Source organism: Hypanus sabinus, chromosome 13 (assembly GCF_030144855.1).
Source record: "Hypanus sabinus isolate sHypSab1 chromosome 13, sHypSab1.hap1, whole genome shotgun sequence".
Lineage (NCBI taxonomy): Eukaryota > Metazoa > Chordata > Chondrichthyes > Myliobatiformes > Dasyatidae > Hypanus > Hypanus sabinus.
Genome location: NC_082718.1, coordinates 62,608,339 through 62,630,776, shown reverse-complemented (window position 1 = coordinate 62,630,776; position 22,438 = coordinate 62,608,339). Strand labels below are relative to the sequence as shown.

The following is a 22,438-nucleotide window of genomic DNA, read 5'->3' as shown; positions in this document are numbered from 1 at the left end:
TTCTTGTGAGAAATTGCATCGTTCCATGAAAGCATGACATTTAGCAGGTGTAGACTATTCAGCGCTTTGTGCCTGCTACCCCATTCAGTAAGATCATGGCAGTTTATGTACCCGAGCATTATGTTTCTGCAGCAATCCTGTAAGACTTGATTTCCTTGAAGCAAAAAAATATATATATCAGTATGTTTGGTTACCATAGAGTATCTGGGCCAAATAAAAACATACAATTGAAGAAATTCTTATGTTCACACCAAGGAGTGACCTTTCTGCCCATTTTCGTGGTAATGTAATTTTGTATGTGGAATCTTCCAGTAAAATAGTAAATTTACTCTGAGTGCTTAAGATTTCTTCGGACTTGAGCTGAGTAAACATGTACATGGATTCAACAGTGGCTAGATGGGAGATGCCAGAGAGTAGTGGTGGATAATTGTTTATCGGGATGGAGGCCGGTGACTAGCGGGGTGCCTCAGAGATCTGTTTTGGGCCCAATGTTGTTTGTAATATACATAAATGATCTGGATGATGGGGTGGTAAATTGGGTTAGTAAGTATGCCGATGATACTAAGGTAGGAGGTGTTGTGGATAATGAGGTGGATTTTCAAAGCTTGCAGGGAGATTTATGCCGGTTAGAAGAATGGGCTGAACGTTGGCAGATGGAGTTTAATGCTGAGAAGTGTGAGGTTCTACATTTTGGCAGGAATAATCCAAATAGAACATACAGAGTAAATGGTAGGGCATTGAGGAATGCAGAGGAACAGAGAGATCTAGGAATAACTGTGCATAGTTCCCTGAAAGTGGAGTCTCATGTAGATAGGGTGGTGAAGAGGGCTTTTGGAACGCTGGCCTTTATAAATCAAAGCATTGAGTACAGAAGTTGGGATGTAATGCTAAAGTTGTACAAGGCATTGGTAAGGCCAAATTTGGAATATTGTGTGCAGTTCTGGTCACTGAATTATAGGAAAGATATCAATAAATTAGAGAGAGTGCAGAGACGATTTACTAGGATGTTACCTGGGTTTCAGCAATTAAGTTACAGAGAAAGGTTGAACAAGTTAGGTCTCTATTCATTGGAGCGTAGAAGGTTGAGGGGGGATTTGATCGAGGTATTTAAAATTTTGAGAGGGATAGATAGAGTTGACGTGAACAGGCTGTTTCCATTGAGAGTAGGGGAGATTCAAACTAGAGGACATGATTTGAGAGTTAGGGGGCAGAAGTTTAAGGGAAACACGAGGGGGTATTTCTTTACTCAAAGAGTGATAGCTGTGTGGAATGAGCTTCCTGTAGAAGTAGTAGAGGCCAGTTCAGTTGTGTCATTTAAGGTAAAATTGGATAGGTATATGGACAGGAAAGGAGTGGAGGGTTATGGGCTGAATGCGGGTAGGTGGGACTAGGTGAAATTAAGGGTTCGGCATGGACTAGGAGGGCCAAGATGGCCTGTTTCCGTGCTGTGATTGTTATATGGTTATATACTTGTACTGCCTGTGTATTTAGGATGCTGCAATACAGCGGATTCTTGCTCCCAACGGTACCGTATTTAATTTTATGTTTTATGATAACACCATGTTATTTGGCCTTCTGATAATATAAAGGTAGTTGTTGGCTTTGTGAGATTTAAAGAAGGGATAGACAAAAGAGAGAACTGGATATCCGAAAGCATAAAGGAGAGAAAGGAAATTTTAATGAGGGAAAGGGATAGCATGGGAGTTGTATGTGAAATGTATACATTATTAAGACATGCTCATTAGAAAAGTGAGAAATGGCATTGGTGGGATCAGTGGAATTGTTCACTCTTTGAAGCAATTCTAAATAAGATGGGTAAAATATTTGTACCTTCCCTGATGATACCTTGATTTCTCACACTGTGAAACAAATTACTAATTTCTGGTGATATTTTGAGTACGGTGTATGTGTTTGCATACTGTAGGTTGAAAAGGTATTGATATGCTGGAAAGGAACAGGGTATTTTTTAGAAGTAACCGTTTAAATGTACAAATTTATTAGAGAGACTATTTAAGTTGCTGAAAGTACAGTAAATATAAATAGGATGATTGTTTTGGATGGGCAGTACCAAGCTAGAAAGCAGCACCTCTGTGTTAATAAATATAAAGACCACAGGAATTGTTTTTCCATTGCGGATTTGTAGATTAGTTGTTTAGGTAAGAAAGCTGGAAATGTGTGGATCGGGTTAGAAACTGGATCCTGCTGGATATATACAAGTGGCCAGGATCGTTTTGACTGGTTGAGGGTTGACCCAGAAATGCATGTGCATGCTTTATGACATTTGCAGATTTTGGCCACTACCAGCAGCATACTCTACTTCACAGCATTCCACATGCATGAATCAGTTTTAGGTGCCATTAGCAGCTGCTGCAAATAATTGACATAGGCTGAATTCAAGATTGCATCTCTTAAAGGGGAGCTGATTGTTGGCTCCAGCCTTTGGTCCATCTGACTTGGACAAGGTTGGTAGAAGCAATAGGAGGTCAGAATATACAATTTTTAGATCCACGTGTGGATAGGTAAGTGAAAGAGGTAGAAAGGAGTATGGGCAGGAAGCCATCAAGGTCCATTGTGAAATGCCATTAGAAGAAACTTTTAACCATGGTCCACTCCAAGAATTTTACACCAAACATTTGGATGTTGTGAAGAAGCTTCCCCATATGGTTAGGTCAGTGAGTACACCATGAAATATCACCTCTCACACTGCTCCTCTCAATCATTGAATAATAATTTCTATGAATTTCAACCTCTACCCCACTTTAACGAGCTGGACTATACCCTCAAAAGCTTACAATTATAGTGGACTCATCACTCAGATACATTGAAGCAAACTTGGCAAAGCATTTCCCTTTCTGAACTTGGAGATGACACTTAAGCTCTGCCAGCAACAGTGGACTAACAGTGGTCAATTTTCCAGAAGCTGTTGAAGAAACCTTACCAAGTTGCTACCATCCTCTTCACCAATGTTTCATGGTTGCCACAGTGTGTTGTGGACAGCATTGAATGTTCGGGGTGATCGAAGGGGTGCCAATCAACTGGACTGTTTTATCCTGAATGAAGTCGAATGTCTTCCAGCAAGTGAAGAATGTTCTTTTACATCCCTGACTTGTGCCTTGCAGATGAGGAAAAGACTTTCTGAAATCAGGAGTTGAGTTCCTCGCTACAGAATACACAGCCTCTGATCTGCTCTGCAAGCCACGGTATTTAAGATCCTGGTAAGTTTCCTGTCAATGGCCTTCCCCAGGATGTAAATACTGAGGTTATGGTAATGGTAATGCTATTGAAAATAAAGAGGATATTCTCCTTTGGCGATCACTGTTAATCTTGATACACAAGCCCAACTCAGAATGCTGTTCAGCTCATGCTGTGTGGACACATCCTGACTCATTCTTTGAGCTTTGAAAATGTTGAATTAGCTCAATAACTGAAATGAAGGGTTCTCCCAACACATGCAGAAAGGACTTTACATCATCTACTGTTTTAATTGCTATTACTACTGGGTTTTTTTTTGTCCCATCCTCTTGCTCTTCCTGCTGTGGTGCTGTAGTCAAAGATTGCAGCCTCAAAGGCAAACCTATTCAGGATGTACAGCTGACAGCACAGCAAAATACTCTCCCCGTGGTCTTAGTCTGTAATTGGAATGTTACTTGCTTTCTCCGCCATGTTCCAGGTTTCACTTTTCTTTACATGAGTGATGAGCTGTAGCTGCTGCAACCCATGTTAGTGTCAGGAACCATGGATTTAGGGCATAGCCAGAGCAAAGTACTTTAAAATGAAACTATATTGCTGGCTTCCCAAATGACTACCATTCCCAATCTGATCTTCTAATAGAAATTAGTTTCTGTTTGCAATGAAGCCCTTTGTAGATTGTGATCAGGTGGTTGTTCCTGCATGGAATCTTCAATGGGTCATTTGTGCAGGTTGTCGCTTCCTGAGCTATAGGATATACTGTTGCCTCGATGAGTCTGTATACCCTCTTCTCAAAGAGGACTGGTTGAAATTCTCCTGTCATTAGGAACTGTTGAATGTTACAGAACTGAAAACTACAACCTGTGGCGATCTGCTACAGCTCCCTAGAAAGGACTGCCCTAGATAAAAGTCTGTGTGGCTGGATCTCTGCTTGACCGATCCCAGATACTGGCTTATTTCTGGCCACGTTGCTGCTTTGTCAGTTAGAATAATGACCTGTGCTTGCTGTCAATTCTTGGAGATTAAGCCCTTCTGGATATAATCTTTGTGATTTTTCAGGCATGATGGAAGCTCAGTAGACTACCAGTGTGCCTCATGGTTTTGGTCAAAAACTTGGACTTGTCTGATCTTGGTATTCAACAAATATGCAAATAATTGCAAATCTTTTTAAATTGCTTGGTAGGGATTTTTTCTTGGTGACAGAACAAGGTTCCCTGTATGTGGTTCACATAGTTAGACAGACTTGTCAATTTGCTTTTCCACAAGAATTAACTTCTTTTTATTCAATTCAATCTTGTGTGTATGTTGTACCTAGACTGGCACAGTTCAAGGTGATGTATTGTGAATTGCTTGCTACATAAATTCTGGCAAATCTGGACTTCTAGCGCTGTGCAGGGGTGTTAAGAAAGTGTAATGCATTTCAATTTGTTGGCTCAGATGACCCTAATAGAAAACAGACAGATCAGGAGTTTAAAAGAATAGTTATAACTTGTATATCTCAGTGTATTTTGTAAGGCAAGAGTATCTGGCTGGTTTAAAATGCTCTCTGATTAAACCAATCGTATTGCATGGAATTCACAGCAATGGACGGCTGTTCTGCCCATCTGATGTGTGCTAGCAATTAGAAGGGTGGTTATGCTTCATCTGAACTTTTGCACTCTCCTTCTGTTCCTTACTGTCTTACATACTTAGCTTCCTTTTGCATGGCCATCTTGTCTAATATTCATGATACAAAAGCGAAATGCTGCAGATTCTAGAAAACTGAAAGAAAGACACAATTTATTTGGAATACTCGGCAAGTCAGGGAACATCTATGAAGAGAGAAGCAACATTTCCAGCCAATCATTCATCGGAACTGCAAGAAGTTCAGAAGTTAAAAAAGATACAACGAAGTGGGGAGGGGTAGCAAGGCAAAGGAAAGGTCTGTAATACCAGAAGTGGGTGATAGAGTTTAGAGAGGTGAAAATAGGAAGAAATGGTACAAAATTAAATGCTAGATGAGGGAAAGGTATAAAACGGGGACCTTGTGTCTCAACAAGATGAACCAGCTACTTTCTTAAACTGCTTCCAATTTGGTGTGGTGAATCCAGTCCTCAATTTGGTTTCCTCCACTTTGGAGAAATCAAGCACAGATTGGGTGAAGGACTCGCGGAACGTTCCTGCCAGTGTGACCCTGAGCTTCCCATTGCCTTGATGCATTTATCTGTCATCTTCACTAAACTCACTGTTTTTGGCCTTTTACATTGTTCTACATTTGAGGAACGGTACTTCATCTTACAACTTGGCACAGTACAAACCTGAAGTTGCAATATTGACTTCAGCAACTTTAGGTAATCATTCTTGTAGTCATCTCAAATGTTCAACATTCAGTTTTCTTCTTCCCTTTCTTCTGCTTTTTCACTTTGTTTATCATCTTATTTTAACATCTCCAGGCTCTCAGTTGACATCACCACCATTACTTGTCTTTCTATCTATGAACCCACACACACAGTTGAGGAGCAGAAGAAGCCCACTTGATTCCTCATGGCTGATCTGAGTGTAATCTTAACTCCACATTCCTAAGTACCAAAGGTAACTTTCGAACATATTTGTTTATCAAGAATTTATCTATTCTCAAAGACACTGCTTCCACTCCCCTTGTAGAAGAGAGTTCTAAGAATTCTGGACCCTCTTACAAAGAAATATTTTTGTCTCATCTGTTTTAAATGGAACAGTACCTTTTTTTTTAAAACAATGACCTCTAAAATTTGCACAGCAGAAATTGCGTATATTAGATATGGTAAAATTCCCCAGCACTGTCCTAAACTCCAACAAGTACAAACTAGGCTTGTCCAAATGTCCACTCATTCTGTATTTCACTTCTCTGAACTGCTTTCGATGTGTTTACATCGTTCCTCAAATAAAGAAGGCAATTACTATTCACTGCAATCCAGATACAATGTCACTAATGTGACAGAGTTGTCAGCATGGAAACGGCCCTTTCACTCAGTTTGTCCATGCTGACCAAGATGTCTTCCTGAGTTAGTCCTGTTTGCCTGAATTTGGCCTATATCTCTACAGCCATCTCTGGCAGCTCATTCCGTAAATCTACCACCTTTTGTGTGGTAAAACATGCTCCTCCAGTCCCTTTTAAATCTTTCCTCTCTCACCTTAAATCTATGCCCTCTAGTTTTAGACTCCCCTACCCGGGGGTGGGGGGGGGGGGGGGGGGTGGAGGAGAAACTTTCAACTATTCATCTCATGATTTTATAAACCTCTATAAGTTACTCCTTGCCTTCCTTTGCTCCAGGGAAAACCAGCTATCCAGTGTCTCCTCATAACTAAAGCCCTCGACTTGACAACGTTTTAGTATTTTTTTTTCCCGCAGCCTCTCCAAATTGATCATGTCCTTCCAGAATGCCCCAGTTTTCCAGGTGTAGTCTCACTAAACTGCTGTATAACAGAGCATAACCTTATTCACTCATGGTCTCCCCTGTCACACATCTTCCCTTCTGTTTCTCTGTCTCTGTCCCATTTCCTCTGAAACTTAAATATGTCTTTTCAATTTTTCCCCCCAGTTCTTACAAAGTCATTGAGCTGAAATGTTAATTCTGCTTCTCCCTCCACAGATGCTGCCTGATCTGCTGAATCCAGCATTTTTTTTTAATATGCTTGGTGTTCTGCCTCTTCCCTTTCTTCTAAAAAGAGATTAAAAATCATTTGAAAGTAGTAATATTTAGTCTTTACTAATTTGAGCTTTTTCACAGGGGCTGTAATTTAGTGCACCCTGGCTCCACTGCATTGCAGTTTCGATGCTTTAGTTAACAATAGTGGATCAGGCTTTCTTATCGCAGTTGAGTAGGGAGTTGGGGTAATGAGCTTCCAGTGGGGAAAGCGAGAAAAAAATGTGGCGGAAGAATGGCATCCTTTTAATCTTCTTTAATTCCAATAGACTAGGATGCTATTTTTAAAGAAATATATATAAAGTTAGAAGTGCTTTTTTTATTTTTTTACTGTATATTTCCTGGAAACTTCCTCACAGGTCTCTCACTCTCAAGGGACATTATCTACTGTAATAGGACGACCAATAATGACCAGTACCCCACAGAGGATTCAGATTGTTCCCACAGACTCTGGTGTCACAGTAGCACAGCGCATTCAGGTAGAATTTCTCTTACTAAAATGTGGTGAAATAACTTGAAAGTTGCATGTACTCAAGCATTAAATACTGCAAAGCTGCTCCATCGATGATGGAGATAAGTGTTGGCCTTTAAACAGAAATAATGTGTAAGTTGGTTGTAATGGCCAGCTTCCCTCCTCATGAGTTGTCACTGGTTCGTGTGGTGAATTGCCTCCCTGCAAATGGTGTTCTTAAGCACATGAACTATCTCTTTGGTTATTGATATTTTTTACTGGCAGTGCGCCTGAAAATGACAGTTACTGTTGCAAATAAATTCAGACTGAGCTGAAAGTCTGGAACTAAACACAAAGCTGCTGGGCATTTTCCAGAGAAGGTGTGTCAGGTGCAGACTGGACAGGTTGCACCTGAATTGGAGTGGACCCATGTGGGGAGATTAATTAGTGCCAGAGTGTAGAGTTTAAACTAATTTGACAGAGGAATGAAGCATAAAGTAAATGTACAATTGGGCAGGATAGGATGGGCAGAGCGAGGTGTAGTCACAATCAAAATCAGAATATAGGCATGATAGGTATAAGGGAAGAATGCAACTTCAGATTGTAAGCTGTAAATAGTGGAATATCATAAGGGTCACAACAGTAGCATCAGCATTTTGTATTAATGGCCCTGAGAAGGGTTTGAGTATTTAATCCAAATTTGCTAATAATACAAAGACAAATGGTGAGAGTAAATTGTGGGGGACACTAAAAGCCTGCAGAGGATCATTGACTGATCACATGCAGATGAAGAGCAGTGTACAGAAACTTGAGTTTATTCACATTGGTAGGAAGAACAGAAAAACATAATATTTAAATAGTGAGACTAAATAATTCTAATGTTCAGAGGTATTTATTTAGAGAAACCATGTGGATCAGGCCCTTCTGGCCCAATGAGCCATGCCACCCAGCAACCTACCTATTAACCTTAACTTAATTACTGGACAATTTACAATGACCAATTAACCTACTAACCGGTATGTCTTTGGATTGGTGAGGGGGGGGGGGGCGGGTGGGGGGCAGCCAGAGCACCCAAAGGAAACCCACACAGTCACAGGGAGAAATGTGTCGGAAATTAACTCCAAACTTTGACGGCCCAAGCTGTAATAGCAAATCTGAGTGTCCTGCTATAAGCTACAAATTAGCATGTCGGTACTGCAAATAAGGGAAGGGAAATGGGCAGTGCTCTCTCTTGCAAGAGAGATAGAGAAGATGCTTAACTGTAACCGTACAGAACATTGCTGGGAGTATACCAAAGCCTGCATTTACACCTTCTGTTACTACCCCTAAATAACATTCTGCCTTATTAGGAGGAGTTGAGCAGAAACATGTTCAATGTTTGGAGTATGGGAGAGAAATGGTGATCATATTGATGCACCTAGTAATCTCTCATAATTGACTTTCTTGACATAAACTGGGAATGCCATAGTGCTATGGACTTTGAATGGATGAAGTTTAAGTGTGTTCAGGCAGGTTTCTTCAACCAGTATATAGAGGCTCATACCAGGGAGAGAACAAAGCTCAACTTACTCCTGGGTAATAAAGTGTGGCAAGAAACTGATGTGACAGCAGGAGTGCACTTTGGGTCCAGTGACCACAGTTCTATTAGTTTTAAATTAGCTATGGAAAGAGACAGACCTGGTCCACAGGTTCAAGTTCTAAACTAGGGCAAGATGAATTTTGCCGGCATGAGATAGGAGCATACAGAGGTTGATTAGGTTAGGTTGTTTGTGGGCGAAGGGATATCCAACTAGTGAGGGGGGGCTTTTAAAAGTGAGATCATAGGAGTTCAAGGTCTACATCTTCCTGTTAGGTTGGTAGGAATAGGGAACTGTGGATGATGAGAGATATTGGGTCTCTGACCAAGAAAACAGAGCCATGAGATGTGTGAAGGCATTTGGAATGAAGTGAATTCCTGAAGGAGCATAGGATATTCGGGAGTGTACTCAAGGAAATCAGGATGCCATAAAGGGGGCATGAGATAGCTTTGGCAGGGAAGATTAAGGAGAATCCAAATTTTAGCTTTAAAAAGTTAAAGGAAAAAGAGTAACTAGAGAGAGAATAGGGCACCTCAAAAACCAAGGTAAACCTATTTGAATGGAGTTCAAGGAGATGGGCAGGGTCCTCAGTTAGTATTTCTCAATTGTAAAGTAAAGAAAAACATGAAGACTTCTGAACAAAGAAATGTAAATGATGTGGTCTTGAAGAAAGTCCACTTCACAGCAGAGGAAGTGCTGGATGACTTAGAATTTATGAAGGTAGACAAATTTCCAGGCTTGACCAGCTATATCTAAAAACACTGTGGGAGCCCTGGCTAAGGTATTTGCATCATTTCTAAGTCATAGACGAGGTGCTGGTAGACTGGAAGGTAGAGGATGCTGTGTCTTTTTATTTAAGGAGGACTGCAAAGGAAAACTTGGGAACTGTAGGTATAAGATTGCACTTGGAGTGTTGTGTTCACTCTGCTGTAGGAAAGATGGTAGGTATTGAACTAGAAAGAGTACAGGAAAGGATTTACGAAGATGTTGCCAGGACTTGAGGGACTGAGTTATAGGGTGGTGTTATAGGACTCTTCATTAGAGTATTGAAGACTGAGAGGTGTGTAAAATCATGAGAGGCATAGACAATGTGAATGCACTCAATATTTTTACCAGAACTGGGAAAGCAAGGACGAGAGTGCACAGGTTTAAGGTGAGACGGGAAATAGTTAATAGAAATTTTAGGGGCAACCTTTTACACAACAGGTGTTATGTATTTGGACTGAGCTGCCAGAGGCAGGTATAATAACTTTTGAAAACCAGTTGAACAGGTACGTGGATATGAAATGTTTAGAAGGATTACTATATGTAGTCTTGATCAGGTAGAATATACTAGTATAGAAACAGTGCAGAATAATTCCCAGGACTGATGACTGAATAAAGCCTTTGTCATTAGGAGCAATTGAGCAGAATAGATGTTTGCTGTCTGGAGTTTGGAAGAGTGATGTAGATCAGATTGGTGGGGGGGTTGAGGGACCATGAGAGAGAAATCTCAAACCAGAGTCATGATCTTGTGATAAAAGATGTAAGATGGAGATGAAAAGGAAATTCTTCCAAGGATTAAATCTTTGAAACTTTTTTTTTAACCCTAGAAGGTTGAGGCCACTATGTCATTGAGTGTATTCGTGTCTGAGATTTCTTGGGTAATGTATGTTATAGCAATTGTTCAAGAATGGAGAGTTGAGGGCCAATGAACAGACCAGCTGTGATCCTTCTGAATTATTAAGTGAGCTAAAGGAATCATGGTCTATCTGCCATATCTCTTTTTCATGTTTTGTTAGAGAAGATTGCATCACAATCAAACTTGTCTGCTTTTTGAAGTTGAAAGAAGCATGCTAAATAATTGTATTGCCTTGAAACTGCTTGGGCTTTGGGTGTTAGGAAAGGAGAATATGGAAAGGGTGACATTGCATGTAAAAGTGCTGTGGAAGAGGATGGGTGCCAGTAAGTATGATGTGAACCAGTAAGTATGGGGGGTGGAGGAGTAGTCACTCTTGGAATGTTGCTTTGAGAGGGAGTTCATTTGCAGGAGCTCAAATGGCAGATGAATCTGAAAGTTGGTGAGGTGGAATATGAGGACAAGTAGGATTTTGTCAAGGGCCATGTTAACTAAAACAGAGGAGAGTCCTCATTTGAGGACCAAGGAAGACACCTGAAACATTGGTGTAGAAGGTGACAATGTAAGATCAAAAGCTGGGAAAGTGGAATGCCTATGGGCTGGCAGGAAATGTGGGAAGTGTGGGGGGCAGTAGTCATCTCGTAGATACTGGTCACTAGCCCATTCCCTACAAAAGAGATTTGGAAATGTGGTGGAAGGAAAAAGTCAAAGGTAAGCCATGTAAAAGAGATAGAAAATGTTAGCATAGATTTCTGGGTGAGAGCAGAAAAACTTCTATAATCATTGGTGAACTGGTAAAAGGAGAGAGATTAGATTCAGAAGGATTGGGGAGAGAGTTGAGTGTATCCAACAGGGAAGCAAGCTGAGATCCATAGGAGGAAGGTGGGAGTTCAGCTTTTAGGCCTTTGAAATGGAGGGAGAATCTCTCCAGATAAGGTCAGCAAAACAGTTGTGTATGTAATGGTCCTGAGGGATGTTTGAGAAGGTGTTCAATTTATTGTTACAGGTATTTTTCCTCTATATCTTGTGATGGATATCAAAATTCAAAGTGAATTTATTATGAAACCCTGAGATTCAATTTCTTGTGGGCATACTCAATTAATCCAATAACCATAGTAGAATAAATGAAAGACCACACCAACACAAGACAACAAAATGCAAATACAAAAAAAAGAAAGAAAATAAATAAATTATAATAATAAGCATTAAATATTGAGAACATGAGATGAGAAGTCCAGCTGCGAAATGATATGTTTTTAATTGTAGATTGTCACTGATCAGCAGACGGGCCAGAAGATTCAGATTGTCACATCGATGGATCATGGTGCAAGCAAGCAATTCATATTAACAAATTCAGATGGCACTGCATCAAACAAAGTGATATTAGCCCGACCTGATTCAGGACAAGGAAAGGTCATCCTGGCCACACCTGACTCTGCTGGTCTTAACCAGCTCATCTTTACATCTCCTGATGGATCAGCACAACATATACAGGTAGAGTGGATGTAAATTGTATGCACATTGTTAATGGTGGTCGTGGCAACCTGGAAACTTTATATACTGTGTGCCTGTGACTTAAAGCATTGATTTTTTTTCTTTTTGCAATCAAGCCTTTGCAACTTCCCTTGGGTTTTGTTTTGGGGATATGGGTGTTAACTGGCAAAAGTTGATGTTTTATTCTCCATTCAAGTTGTTTGGAGAAAGAGACAGTGAGTCAGTGCTTTGAATTGCTGTCCCGAGTTTGCTTACATTAAGGAGCTTGTGGTATGGGATTGGAGTCAGAGACTGGATAAAGAATACAAATGAACCAATTGTTTCTAAACAACATTCTCACCTCTTCAGATTCATTTCTATTGAGACCAGTTTTTAAATGTTTTTATGCTTTTTCCCAAATTAGAGCTGTGTTATTGAAAGCCACAAAATTGATTTCTATTGGTCAAGTTGATGCTTGAGTAGTGCTTCTTCATTAACTCCGTTATCACCATTCATTCCCCCTTGGATGACTTAAAGTTACTTTGTTGAAAGTTCATTACATTCTCCAACTTCAAATTTCCTTTTTATCTTGAAAACTGCATAGTTCTATCGAATATTCTGTTGATTCTTCCTCCTGCAATCCTTTCAAAAGTTTAGGCTTTTGAAACCTAAACACTCATCCCTGATTTACCTTGTCCATTCAGTGCACCCAAGTTTTTGCCACTTCTGGAAATAATTGGTTGGAGGATGCAAGAGTTAAATATAGTATAGAATTAATATCCAGTGCTAGGCAAGTTATTCATTGTATTGAATAAAAAAAGCTGAGAGTTTGGAAATAAGAAAGTGTTTATATTTGGGGGGGGGGGGGAAGAAAAGATTTTATATTTGAAAAAGCAAGCCAGTTTACTAATTGCATGTCTAAAGCAGGAACCTGGCTATAATGTCAAGACTATGTGTGTCTTTGCACTTAATCCTTGAAGTAACTTCTCTGTACTGACAAAGCAATCCAACCAACTGACTTGCTTTCTCACTGTCACAATGATTTGACAAGAAATAACAGTCTTATTAGCAAAAACTGAAAAGTGATATAAAATAGAATTAACAGACATTCTGCATTCAATGCTGAGGTCGGGACTAAGTTTTTAATTGTTTAAAAGCTTATTTGAAAGTTGGGGAATACAGAAACTAAGTACAGATTTAATTCAAATTTGCTGGTGTAAAGTTGATCTGTGGATAATATTTTGCATCTAAATTTCCCTGTGTCCAAATTTCATAGAGTTCTACATGCCACCCAAGTTATCTAGCTGATCATTTGTCTATATTTAGCCCATATCCCTGTAAATTTATTTACCAGCTCAAATGTCTTTTAAACGTTGTAATTATATTTGCATCTACCACTTCCTCCTGGTAGCTCATTCTACATATCCACCTCCCTTTATTTGAGCAAAAGTTGCCCATTTGGATTCCCTTTAACTCCTTTCCCCTCTTGCCTCAAATCTGTATCCTCTGGTTTTAGACTCCCTTACCCTGGGGAAAAGACTACAACAATTCACATTCATGATTTTATAAACCTCTAAAGTCATCTATCAGCCTCTTAACGCTCCAGTGAAAAGAGCCCAGGCCCATACTGTTTCTTCTTTATAGCTCAGGCCCTCTAGTCCCAATAGCATCATAGTGAATCTTTTCTATACTCTTTCCAGCTTAATAATCTTTCCATTTGAACAACCAGAACAGGATGCAGTAATCCAAGTGTGGTCTCACCAACGAATTGTACACTGGCAACATGACATCCCAACTCTTGTACTCAATGGCCTGGTCAATGAAAGCAAGTGTGCCAGACACTGCCTTTACTACCCTGACCACCTGTGTTGCTCTTATCTGGGAACTATCTAGATGTACCTCCAGATTTGTTTAATAACACTCCACAGGGCCCTCCCATTCAGTGTGAAACCTGCAGTAGTTTATCTTCCCAAAATACCACATTTCACACTTGGACCAGCTAAATTCCATCATTCCTTGGCCCTGTTTCCCAGAGGTCTAATTCCTGTTGTAATCTTAGATAGCCATCTTAACTGTTCACTAAACAACAAATGTTGTTATCCTTAAACTTACTAGTCACATCATCTATCTTCTCATCCAAATCATTAAAGTAGATTACAAGCAGCAGTGGACTCAACATTGGTCACAGGCCTCCTTTCTGACAAACAACCCTTCATAATCACCCTTCAAGCCAATTTTGTATCCATTTGGCAAGCTCACCCTGATCCCATGTGATTTTAAACTTCCTGACCAGCATACCTTGCAGACCTTGTGAAAGGCCTTGCTAAAATCAATATCAACAACTTATCCTGCATAGCTCTTGCCAATCTTACTGGTCACCTTTCAAAAAGAAACTCAATCAAACTTCTGAGACATGATTTCTCCTGTACCAAGCCAAGCTAATTATCCTTAATCAGCGACATGAGATTCTGGAGATAATAGAAATCTTGAGCAATACACACAAAATGCCGGAGGAACTCAGCAGGTCAGTCATCATCCATGAAGAGAAATAAACAGTCAACCTTTCAGAACAAGATGTTTCATCAGGACTAGTGAAGTGCCTTGTCCGAAGTGTTGACTATTTATTTCCCTTCATAGATGCTGTCTGACCTGCTGAGTTCCTCCAGCATTTTGTACGTATCCCTAGTGAGCTTTTGCCTTTTTAAAGGCGGGTTGGTTTTACTTTTCAGAATTTCCTCCAGTAACTTTCCCAACACTGCTACATTCAACGGACTAGCATTTGAGCGCAACAGTCTGGAGTTTACTGGCTGAAGATGGTTATTGAAAGATACTTTTTTAAAAAAAATTAAGATAATTACACCAGTCTGGCCAATGGAGATTTCCATCCGGAACTTGTGCTGCTCTGTTACCATAACTTAATCAAAGCCTTCTAGGAGGTAATGCCTCTGTATCTCAAGTTGCAGCAGAAAATATGGTGGAAACTGCAAAAGTTCTAGCCTTTGCCTCTGTGAATGTTTTTTCAATTGTATTTATATTTTCATCTCTGCAGATTGTAACTGATGCAACTTCAGCTGAGCAAAGTGCAGTCAAACCGCCACTGGAGTTTTGTGTAGTTTGTGGTGACAGAGCGTCAGGTGAGAAAATGCTTCCTTAATCTCTGACAATTTATTTTAAAAATAGCTTGAGTTTAATAATACAAGCTTAATGGCCTTGCATTCTATTCATTGAAGTACATAGATGGTGATTTAACATTTTAAATCTGGAGACTTATCAAGCTGATTCCTGTTCATTTCTACCCAGCATGAAAGTCAATAATGAAATTTTCTGTCCATTGATAGCTTGATTTTAATCTGATGTAGTTTCTGTCATGTGATATCCCATCCCACTCCAGTATCGAAGTGAAGCAAAGTTGATCTTGGTATCATAACTACTAGCTGTCAAATTATTATTTGGCCACTATCTCTTTGCTTTTTGTAGACTCAAGTTTATACACAAATAACCTGTTTTGTTTACACACATCATACAGCAGTGATTTGCACTTCAGAAAATACGACTCTGGGAGAGCTCAAGATCTTTCTGACTGCTGTACCTCTCTGTATTTTTAATTTCTAAAATATGATGTACAAACCCCATTTCCAGAAAAGTTGGGATGTTTTCCAAAATGCGATTAAAAACAAAAATCTGTGAAATGTTAATTCACGTGAACCTTTATTTAACTGACAGATGTACAAAGAAAAGATTTTCAATAGTTTTACTGACCAACTTAATTGTATTTTGTAAATAAACACAAGTTTAGAATTTGATGGCTGAAACACACAACAAAAGTTGGGACAGAGTTAAAATAAGATTGAAAAGTGCACAGAATATTCAAGTAACACCGGTTTGGAAGACTCCACATTAAGCAGGCTAATTGGTAGCAGGTGAGGTATTATGACTGGGTATAAAAGTAGCATCCATCAAAGGCTCAGTCTTTGCAAGCAAAGATGGGTCATGGCTCACCCCTTTGTGCCAAAATTCGTGAGAGAATCGTTAGTCAGTTCAAAAGGAACATTTCCCAACACAAGATTGCAGAGAATTTAGGTCTTTCAACATCTACAGTACATAATATTGTGAAAAGATTCAGTGAATTCAGAGACATCTCGGTGCGTAAAGGGCAAGGTCGGAAACCACTGTTGAATGCGTGTGATCTTCGAGCCCTCAGGCGGCACTGCCTAAGAAACCGTCATGCTACTGTGACAATTATAGCCACCTGGGCTTGGGGGTACTTCGGAAAACCATTGTCACTTAACACAGTCTGTCGCTGCATCCAGAAATGCAACTTGAAACTGTATTATGTAAGGAGGAAGCCATACATCAACTCTATGCAGAAACACCGGCAAGTTTTCTGGGCCCGAGCTCATCTTAGATGGACCGAAAGACTGTGGAACCGTGCGCTGTGGTCAGATGAGTCTGCATTTCAGCTAGTTTTTGGAAAAAACGGGCGTCGAGTTTTCCGTGCCAAAGATGAAAGCGACCATCCTGATTGTTATCAGCGAAAGGTGCAAAAGCCAGCATCTGTGATGGTATGGGGGTGCATCAGTGCCCACGGCATGGGTGAGTTGCATGTATGTGAAGGTACCATTGACTCTGAGGTGTATAGTAGGATTTTAGAGAGACATATGTTGCCATCAAGGTGATGTCTCTTCCCGGGACGTCCATGCTTATTTCAGCAGGACAATGCCAGACCACATTCTGCATGGGCTACAACAGCGTGGCTTTGTAGACACAGAGTGCGTGTGCTTGACTGGCCTGCTGCCAGTCCAGATCTATCTCCTATTGAAAATGTGTGGCTCATCATGAAAAGGAGAATCAGACAACGGAGACCACGGACTGTTGAGCAGCTGAAGTCTTATATCGAGCAAGAATGGGCAAAATTTCCAGTTGCAAATCTACTACAATTAGCATCCCCAGTTCCAAAACGATTAAAAAGTGTTATTAAAAGGAAAGGTGATGTAACACAATGGTAAACATGCCTCTGTCCCAACTTTTGTTGAGTGTGTTGCAGCCATCAAATTCTAAATTTGTGTATACATACAAAATACAATTAAGTTGGTCAGTAAAACTATTGAAAATCTTTTCTTTGTACTTTTGTCAGTTAAATAAAGATTCACATGAATTAACATATCACAGATTTTTGTTTTTATTGCATTTTGGAAAATTTCCCAACTTTTCTGGAAATGGGGTTTGTAGTTGTATTTTGTAGTATCTTTTGTTTCATTGAAAATTAGTGTAGTACACACTGTAACATAAGTTTTGGAAAATGTGTTTATAATATTCATTGGATATGGACATTAATAGTGCTTAGGATTTATTTTCCATTCCTAATTCCCTCTGAGCTGAGGAAGCAATTGAGAATTACCTACAAAGCAAAATCTATTTAATATATTTCAATAACGGGTCCAACTAAATTGAAGGATGTATAGAGTTGGGGGTGATGTATTAGCATGGATAGAGGATTGGTTAACTAATAGAAAGCAGAGAGTTGTGATACATGGGTGCTGCTCTGGCTGGCAATCAGTGGTGAGCGGTGTGCTGGGCCGCAATTGTTCATGATATAAATTAACAGTCTGGAAGAGGGGACCAGGTGTAGTGTACTAAGTTTGCTGATGATACTAAATTGAGTGGAAAGGCAAATTGTGCAGAAGTTATGGAGAGTCTGCAGAGAGATATAGATAGGTTAAGTGAGTGGGATTTGCAAAGGGGTTTGGGAGTGCTTGTGCATGAATCACAAAAGGTTGGTTTGCAGGTGCAGCAGGCTAACAAGAAAGTAAATGGGATGTTGGCCTTCGTTGCAAGAGGGATTGAATTTAAGATCAGGGAGGTTATGCTGCAACTGTACAGGGTACTGGTGAGGCCGCACCTGGAGTACTGCATGCGTTTTGATTTCCTTACTTGAGGAAGGTTATATTGGCTTTGGAGGCGGTGCAGAAGAGGTTCTCCGGGTTAATTTCAAAGATGAGGGGGTTAGACTATAAGGAGAGGCTGAGTTGCCTGGGACTGTACTCAAACCCAGTGTTACAGTGTGCACTGCACTAATTTTCATTGAAACTGGAATTTGGAAGAATGAGAGACGATCTTATGAAACGAATAGATAAGATAGAGGCAGGAAAGTTGTTTCCACTGATAGGGACATAGACTCAAGATTCGCGGGAGTAGATTTAGGATGGAGATGAGGAGGAACTACTTTTCCCAAAAGGTGGTGGATCTGTGGAATTCTCTGTCCAATGAAGCAGTGGAGGCTACCTCAGTAAATATATTTATATCAAGGTTAAATAGATTTTTGCATACGTAGGGGAATTTAAGGTTATGGGGAAAAGGCAGATAGGCCAGATTAGCCATAATCTTATTGAATGGCAGAGCAAGCTTGATGGGCCAGATGACCTACTCTTGCTCCTATTTCTTGTGTTCTTATGATCGTTTAAAATGTTAATCTCCAGAAAAACTGATCACAAAGTAGAATAAATAATTTGTAATAATGGATTGTTCTTTTAAGATGAGGCAATATTTCTTCTGCGGGTCATGATTCTTTGGAGTGCTTTAACTTGTTAACTTTCATGGTGGAAACACTAAAAGTATTTATGGTAGAAGCTGACAAACATTTCAACTATAAAGGAGTTGAGATGTAATGGGGAGAGAGGAAAAATTGCTCTGCATATTAAACACCAAACATTAAATAGTGAAGCAGGTTGAAGGAACAATTGGCTTAAAGCTGCTCTTGTTCATTCTCTGTGCTTGTTAAATGCTGGAGTATTGTGAAATATTTCAGTATTTTTCATTGGTGATTGTAAGTTTATTTTGAAGAATCATTTCCATTTGTACCTAGTAGATTATTTGATTTTCCCTAACCATTTAGGACGTCATTATGGGGCAGTGAGCTGTGAAGGCTGTAAAGGCTTCTTCAAGAGAAGTATAAGGAAGAACTTGGTGTATGTCTGCCGAGGGTCAAAGGACTGTGTGATTAACAAGCACCACAGAAACCGCTGCCAGTACTGTCGATTGCAGAGATGCCTAGCACTGGGAATGAAGCAAGATTGTAAGTGAAGGCCTGTACCTCCAGAAGATATCATTGAGCCCATTCAGTAATTTAGTTGTAAAATGTTAACAGCATTTGCTTTCTCAATAGCTGTTCAGTGTGAACGGAAACCAATTGAAGTTTCTCGAGAGAAGTCTGCAAACTGCGCAGCTTCAACTGAAAAGATTTACATCAGGAAGGATTTGCGTAGTCCCTTGGCTGCAACACCGACCTTTGTAACAGACAAGGAAAGTGCAAGGTACCATTGTCAGTTAGAGGGCAATTTAAATTGGTAAATTGGTTTATTATTGTTATATGTACCGAGGTTCAATGGAAAACTTGTCTTGCATGCCATCCATACACATCATTTCATACCAATAGTGCATTGAGATATAGGCAGTCCCCGAGTTACGAACGTCCAACTTATCAACAACTCATACTTACGAACCAAGGGAGGAGAATACAGTCCGCCATTTTAAGTCGTTGCCTTTGACAATGAGTTGAGTGTGTAACTTTGTATTTGGCTTAAAGATTTTCTTAGCAAGATTCACCCTAACCACCCCCCCCCCCCAACTTCCCCACTTTTACAGTCACTTGTCCCATTTAACCTGTCTCAGTGCAGTGGACTTTAGGACCTAGGGAATTCGGTGTGGTGGACTTTAGGACCTGGCAGAGCTCGGGACCTGCCCCCCGCAGTGTTTCTGTTCCGTTGACGGAAAACGATCACAATTGAAAATAAAGTGGAAATAATGAAGCAAACAGAAAGAGGTGAAATACCGTCGGTCATTAGAAAAGCGTTAGGCTACAGTCAGTCAACGATCGGAACAATTTTAAAGGATAAAATGACAATAACGGAGCATGTGAAAGGCCCTGCCTGATGAAAGCTACAATTATTACCAAGCAATGCAGGGGTTTAATTATTGGAATATATACATTTCTTAAGTGTTTTATATGCATAGAAAGGTAAAATATATACTATATACTAAGACAAACATTTGACTAACTGATGCTAAATAATACCGGATGTACCTGTTCCAACTTACATACAAATCGGACTTAAAGGCGGACTCAGGAACAGAACGTGTTCATAACCTAGGGACTGTCTGTACTACAAGAATAAACAGTAACCATGCAGTAAGTGTTCCAGTTATAGAGAAAGAGCAGTACAAGTAGAAAATGAGGTATATATACCAAGTTGTATTGTGAAATCAAGAATCCATTTTATCGTACTAGGCAACCAACCAGTAGTCTTACAACAACAAGACAGAAGGTATCTTTGAATCTGGTGGTGCGTGTTTCACTCTTTCCTATCTTCTGCCTGATGAGAGATGGGAGAAGGGAGAATCTCCAATGTGGTGGGGTTGTTGATTATGCTGGCTGGTATAATGAGGCAGTGAGAAGTATAAGCAGAGCCCATGGAGGGAAGGCTCCTTTCTGTGATGTGCTGAGCTGTGTTCACAACTCTGCAATGTGTGGTCACTTAGAGAGCAGTTGCCATGCCAAGCTGAGAGGCATCTGTATAAAATGTTTTCTGTGGTGCATTGATTTAAAAATTGGTGGGGGTCAAAGAAGAATGCCGAATTTCTTTGGCCTCCTGAGGAAGAGGAATCACTGGTGAACTTTCTTGGCCATGGTATAAACCTATTGGACCATAACAGGCTGTTTAATATAGGGAAAAAATGGAGTTGTAATGCTAATCTGGTTTGAGTACCAAGAAGATCAAACTGACGTACTTTCTCTCTGAAAATTTCAAAGTACATTTATGTTCAAAGTATGTGTTCAGTATGCAACCTTGAGATTTGTCTTCCCACAGACAGCCACAAAACAAAGAAAAAGCATGGAACCCATTCGAAGAAAACATCAACCCCTTACATACAAAAAAGAACAAATCATGCTGCAAACAGCAAAAAAAAGTGAAGAAAACAGAAAATTAAACATTAAAAATTAAACCATAGAGACATTGAAACTGTTCAGTAGTCACAGAGCCAGTCCACAGTGATCAAAATCACACAAAATAGCAATTTTTTAAAAAAAGAGTAACCAGAAACCAGAGACACATGTAACATGAACTGCAGTGTCTGATCAACAAACCAAGTCAATTAAACCTTGCCCAAGACCCAAAACTCCAGCACTATCCTCCTTTGGTATCATCGAGGGAGAGAGAGAGTTAAATGCAGGCACCTTCCTCCACGAGCACCGAGCAAAGGAAACCAATCAACACAGGCAGATGGCATTGAGCACCCACTCATCATCCACTTATGTCTTTGTTGATTTAAATCTTGCTCAATGCTTTAATTGGTGAGATTAAAGGGCTTGTACCCCACTTCCAGGCTTCTTGGCCTCCAGGCTGCACACTCCACTCTAAACCTCACTGAATTCCCTTGGTGACAGCAAAGTGCCAAATCACTCAATTGGCCAAAACACACATCATCAGAATGTAAATTCCAGGTTCCAATAGTAGAAGTAGTAAAAGAAGAAGAAAAAGTAGTTGTTTTGTGAACTGTCTGAAGGATGTCACCTTTGGTCACTTTGTTCCCTGGCACTATCTCAAGATTGCTTTCTTGCTGTTATTAATAAGATTGGTGATTGATTTTAAAAGATAATAATATTGAAGATTGTTCAACCTCTTTAGGGAAGCCATTTGTTAAGAAGTAAACTGTGTGGAGTTTTTCAGAAATTACACTGTCTAAAATAACTCACTTTCTTCTGTTAATTTCCTTCCTGGTTTGTATACGCAAAATTCATCTCAAATTGAAGCAAAATATAATCCTATTGGCAGTAAACACAGAAAGAAATTGCTCATATGAACTAGCCAATTTATTCAGAATACCCAACCACTCAGATGCTGGGAAAGAAATACTGCAACTGAAAGGGATAGTGGTGCCATCAGTAAGAACAAATATTGATAATGTGATAATGCAATGGCATGTTACATTTAAAAAAGTATTAATAAATTGACTTGGGGGAGATAGAGAGGGAGTTTGTGCAAGTGCAAGTGCTTTTAATTTTTTTTTGTTTCAACAAGATCTGGAGGCCTTCTAGAGCCAGGTATGCTGGTAAATATACAACAGCCATTGATGAAAACGGAGAGTGCTATGCTCCTCACATCTGAGAACAAGGTATAATATGGTCCAGTTTATTCTGCAGATTTCCATACACTGCTGTAAATTCTACATTTGGATAAACAGTTATTGATTACTGGTACTTTACTTATTTCAGGCTGAAACCTGTCAAGGTGATTTAAGCACTCTTGCAAATGTAGTCACATCACTTGCAAACCTGAGCAAGTCAAAGGATCTATCCCAAAGTAGTGCTGATTTGTCAGGCATTGATGCCTTAAGTAATGGTGATGGTTCTTTATCAGAAATGCAACAAGATGACCAGTCTGCCAGTGATATTACCAGGTAATTATTTTAA

At 39.8% G+C, this 22,438-nt stretch overlaps 1 protein-coding gene across 20 annotated transcripts in view; it reads left to right on the top strand.

Annotated features, from left to right (window-relative positions):
* nr2c1 (nuclear receptor subfamily 2, group C, member 1) overlaps positions 1 to 22,438 on the top strand; it is a 139,167-nt gene that overhangs the window by 70,240 nt on the left and 46,489 nt on the right. For 15 of the 20 annotated variants that reach the window (XM_059987791.1, XM_059987787.1, XM_059987783.1 and 12 more), the window contains 7 exons: positions 7,211 to 7,330; positions 11,764 to 11,991; positions 15,020 to 15,104; positions 18,863 to 19,042; positions 19,133 to 19,280; positions 22,047 to 22,140; positions 22,241 to 22,425. In XM_059987791.1, the coding sequence (XP_059843774.1) occupies positions 7,211 to 7,330; positions 11,764 to 11,991; positions 15,020 to 15,104; positions 18,863 to 19,042; positions 19,133 to 19,280; positions 22,047 to 22,140; positions 22,241 to 22,425 (1,040 nt within the window). Of the gene's footprint in view, positions 1 to 3,119; positions 3,216 to 5,448; positions 5,520 to 5,621; positions 5,761 to 7,210; positions 7,331 to 11,763; positions 11,992 to 15,019; positions 15,105 to 18,862; positions 19,043 to 19,132; positions 19,281 to 22,046; positions 22,141 to 22,240; positions 22,426 to 22,438 lie in introns of all 20 variants that reach the window. The other 5 variants (XM_059987795.1, XM_059987797.1, XM_059987796.1 and 2 more) reach the window with 4 other exon arrangements.